The sequence below is a fragment of the Sinocyclocheilus anshuiensis genome, unplaced genomic scaffold (assembly GCF_001515605.1).
Source record: "Sinocyclocheilus anshuiensis isolate Anshui unplaced genomic scaffold, SAMN03320099.WGS_v1.1 scaffold42, whole genome shotgun sequence".
Lineage (NCBI taxonomy): Eukaryota > Metazoa > Chordata > Actinopteri > Cypriniformes > Cyprinidae > Sinocyclocheilus > Sinocyclocheilus anshuiensis.
The window spans coordinates 688,847-693,279 of NW_015546057.1; the positions used below are offsets into that span (position 1 = coordinate 688,847).

At 39.1% G+C, this 4,433-nt stretch overlaps 1 protein-coding gene across 1 annotated transcript; it reads right to left on the minus strand.

The window, feature by feature from the left end:
- Window positions 1-1,524: 1,524 nt before the first annotated feature.
- Window positions 1,525-3,080, minus strand: LOC107699327 (calcium/calmodulin-dependent protein kinase II inhibitor 2-like). The gene is made up of 2 exons (XM_016500552.1): window positions 2,564-3,080; window positions 1,525-2,266 (listed from the first exon to the last, which is right to left on the minus strand). The coding sequence occupies exons 1-2, from the start codon at window positions 2,730-2,732 to the stop codon at window positions 2,202-2,204; spliced, it is 234 nt and encodes a 77-aa protein (XP_016356038.1). The 5' UTR covers window positions 2,733-3,080; the 3' UTR covers window positions 1,525-2,201.
- Window positions 3,081-4,433: the final 1,353 nt, after the last annotated feature.

Below are 4,433 nucleotides of genomic sequence, written 5' to 3' on the forward strand. Positions count from 1 at the left end.
TGAATTTATTTAATACACGAGTTTCACAATTTGAGTTGAATTACTGAAATAAATGAACTTTTCCATGACATTCTAATTTATTGAGATGCACCTGTATGTATAGTATGTATAGATAGGTAAAAAGATAACGGTTTAATGTTCAAAAGATTTATGTATATATTATTTTATTATGTAAATATATGTAATGTAACTGTTTATTAACTTATTTTAATTATACAAATTATTACTTTTTTTTTTAATTATTTATTCGCTTCATTTTGAAAACTTTTTTCTGGTGGTTAGACACTGACTGATTAGCACTGCTCAGCACTATATGGCGACAGACAAACATGGATAAAAACATTTGTTCCATCAGCATAAAAACAAATGTGAAAGTTTGTTTCAGCTTCTGAACAATCTACGTCAGCAGCTCAAACATTCCAAATACTCGACTAATTACAGCAACCCGTCCACAGCTTCCATTTCCAAACCCACCACAAAATTTCCCTATTCTGATCATGCCTCTGCAGGCATCCACTTTAACATGTGTGAGTCATATTGTGTCTTCGGTCGGGCCCGGAGCCCGGAGCCCCCCGCCTCAACCGAAGCAAAACATAGAAGCAAAATGCAAATTGCAGCAGGTGCCAGATTATTTGCATGTCTCTACCAAACACACACCAGGCTGTGCCACCACACAGCGCCGACTTCCCTTGTGCGTTACGTAACGCCTTCTGACGTGGGCTAAGGTTATTACATCTTGCGGTCTTCCCTGGGATTTGTGACATTTTTTAAACACATGATGTCACAATCTGAACTCACCGCTTCATAGCAGAGCCTCAGACTGCTTTTTAGGAAAAGTCTCCAACTGGAGCGAGTGTCCTCGAATGCCCTTTTTAGGACGCCTTTTCATTTTGGCATAGTGCTGAATAGGTAACAGGCACTAGAGAGCGATAACTCGTATAAGTCAAGCCTACTATACAGGGCTTAGTAGCAATATCATTTATATTTTATGTATTGCTCCTCCACGTTGCCAGATCCTCTACTGTGGTTTCCCTAGTGGACACAATGGAGATTTCAGGAGGGTTGAATCTGTTTCCATGGCAGCCAGTGTTTCTAATGAAGGTTACTTCCAGACTGGCAGGAGAAGCTCTTGAAAACTCCCTCGTATAGTTTGCAGATCATATTTGCGCCGAAACGCCACGTGATTCCTCGGCGGACTGGACATTTAAAACGGTGAGCTTTGACAATGCTCATCCCAAACCACGAATCATTTAAAGCTGGTGGCAGAGGCGGAAATGTCACGTGCGCACAGATTTAACCGGGCTAAACGGAGCATTAGAGATGTGTCAGGAAGAGAAAAAAAAACGTTTGGAACGTTTCTCAAAATCTTTATTATTACAGATATTCTGTAGAAATGTTCTGTGAGATAAATACGTAAGACGTTCTTGAGGTCTTGAGGTTCGTCATGCATGACTAGAATACATCACAAGTAGTATGAAAGAGCCCTGTAAACATGACCACCGAATATTAATAAACCTGCGTGGAGAAAAGCACAGAAAGATACGTTTCTTGTCAGGTTAAATTTGGCACATCTACAGCTAATATGCTTTACGATAATATGGTTACTGTCCTTAAACTGACATTCCAGATCGAACCGAACATCAAATGAATGAAATGGAACGAAGCAGATCACAGTTAAGCTACATACAAAACATGTATCCAAAGCAAAAGTCACTTCTCGTCATCGTTCCATTATATAAAACGGTTGCTCAACCTTCAACACTGCAAAATATGTATCCAAAGATTTAATAAATAGCTAGTAGTGGAACCTCTTTGGAGGTCCACTCTTGGAAGAAAAGGTCAACATTGCTAGTATACCATTAACACCACCAGTAGGCTACTGGGTTAAGTACTGGTTTGATGTTAATGGTACTGTTTGCACAGTCTATCGAATTGCTTCATTAGAACCCCAAAAAAAAGAAGAATCCGGTCTCTAATGAGACCGAACCCTGTCATTGCACATATCTCGGAGTATAGTTTGGAAAACACAGTATTCCTTCAAGCCCCTGTGCCGCTCTTCCGGATCGCCGGTTCACGCTGTAAACCCTGGACAATGGAGTTTGGGAGATCGAGAGGAGAATGCGTGGAGTGCTTGTCGCCAGATGGGAGAGAGTGCCTCTTCACAACGTCTTTGGATAGAGGTCAAGAGTCTTTGGGTCTGTTCACGCCGACGAGGACTTCTCTGTGCTCTTGTCCAGTGCTTCGCCATCGTTGTCTTCCTCGATGACTGTCAGTGAACAGAGACACAAGGGTTATGATGAGAAACCAACTCACAGATATCCTCTTTTGTCTACGCACTGGCACAAAGATGGAGATTCCATGTTGCCATGAATTTTAATACATCAGAAATGGCGCAATACATCACTGTCGAAGCAGAAAGCAGACGGTTTATAAGCTCAAACCGATCGTATTGCATTCGACGCGCACATTTTCGCGCGTAAAGGCATATGATCGAACATGGAATTGCGCATCATTACAAACGATTCCTTTTGCTCGTGTGATAAACAAAGGCTTTGCCCGTTACCTCTTTTGCTTCTCCCGATCTGCCCCAGCTTTGGTGGTCGTTTATTCTGGTTGGCACCGAAAAAGTTGTTGGTGTCTTGGAGGCGGCAGGTGAAGGAAAGGTGTTCCTCGTCCCCGTCGTTGCCATAATGAGTCATGTTGTCCTCGTTATACGGTAATACATCCGACATGCTGTATGAACCGACCGCGGCTACTGTATCTGCTGTTGAATCGATAGCGCGAGGTGAATTTTGTGGAGCGAATCTCTGGGCTGTTTACCTCTATCGCACGTGTCTCCGCGAGTGGATGGCGAGGACGCGAGGAGAATGCATGTGATTTCCTTCGTTCAGTTCAAACCAGAGTCAGTTACTCCAAATGTCCCAACGCTGGAGTGCTGGAGAGGCGAATGGACGCTCGAGCGCAATGCGCCTTTGCGCTCTCGGGGCATGTCGGCGGCTGGAGCGTCGTATGGAAAACCTGAGAAACAAATGCAAATTGGGAAGCGATGCAAAACAAAGATCCCTGATGGAGAATGAACGTCACTGAGGCGCGGGCTTCCTCTCCAGCTCTTTCATTGCAGCTATCGCCGATATTAATCTTGGAAAATTTCCAAGCTATTTGCGCGTGGAACAAAATGCTTCCATGTGTCAGAGATGTCCGAGATGATAAATATTTTGATATTTAATTATGCTTTAATGCACATTTACAATCATGTAATATCTGTATTCATGCTCATACATTTTCAGACAACGTTTATAACATTCTATACAAAAATTCTGATTTAACCTCTTAAGACCCAGCAAAACATTTTAGGAAAAAATTTGTATTTTTTTGATGTCATTACATTGTTTAGAGCATTAAAAAAAAAAGAATAAAAAAATGATATTTCATTCATAAGTTATGCTACGTCCTCGGTAGAGGACATCGGGACTCAATATCTTTAAAAATATAAAAAGACATGAATGAACATGCATAGGCAAAAACAATAGATTTTTTTTTAAATCACCAATACATTTTTAGTTTTCAGGATTTGTTTTTTACCAAACTTTGTATAAAGATAATTATCAACTGTATAAAAATAATTATCAAATTATCTGTATCAACTATGTTATAACAGAATTATTTGATATAGCATTTTTCTTCATGCTAAATTTGTGTAAAATGGCCACAAACAGGTTTTCTCATTATATATAATGTATCTAATTTGCATACTAATGTGTTTTTGGGGCAACATGTAATGAAAAAAAGAAGTGTAATAATGGGAGTAATAATTGACAAGATTTTCATAATACTATATAATATTTCATAGGAATATTGAAATATATTTTATTTCCCTATTCATTTGTTGTGTCTCCCAAAATGTGTAATAAACATGCTTTTAGTCCCGGCGTCCTCATTTGAGGACAATTAAATCAACCTCCTGTTTCATAACAGAAAGTCATATTTTGATTTGAAACCCCATAACATTTTCCTGAGATGTTGCTTTATGACACATAGTTTAAAAATTAGTCCGATTTAAATGATTACAAAATATTATCATATTTCCATAAGAGTGTCACTAAATTAATATCAGACATATTTGAAGACCAAGGAGAGGGAGTGGTAATGGTGAAACATCCAAACATTTGGTATCTCTGAAAAGCCCTGAATGTGCTCTGTACAGGACATCCAGACTTAAAACTGGATATCGTTAATACCAGAAATATCGTGATATATTTTTAAGCCCATATCGCCCATCCCTACTGACATGTGGGACATGTGGATATCATTCTGTTTGTTTGTTTGTTTTTTTACTACAATTTACTTAAAAGGTAACTTCAAAAGCAATTTATTGTGGAAAATGTTTAGCTTTTGCCCAGATAGTATAGTTAAAAAAATTGTGACTAAAAACA

Bases quoted from the DNA above. Each gene is read 5' to 3' on its own strand.
- LOC107699327 (XM_016500552.1), bottom strand. From the start codon at position 2,732: ATGTCGGATGTATTACCGTATAACGAGGACAACATGACTCATTATGGC. The intron at 2,267-2,563 runs GTAACGGGCAAA...GTTCACTGACAG, and splicing joins GATCGGGAGAAGCAAAAGAG to TCATCGAGGAAGACAACGAT.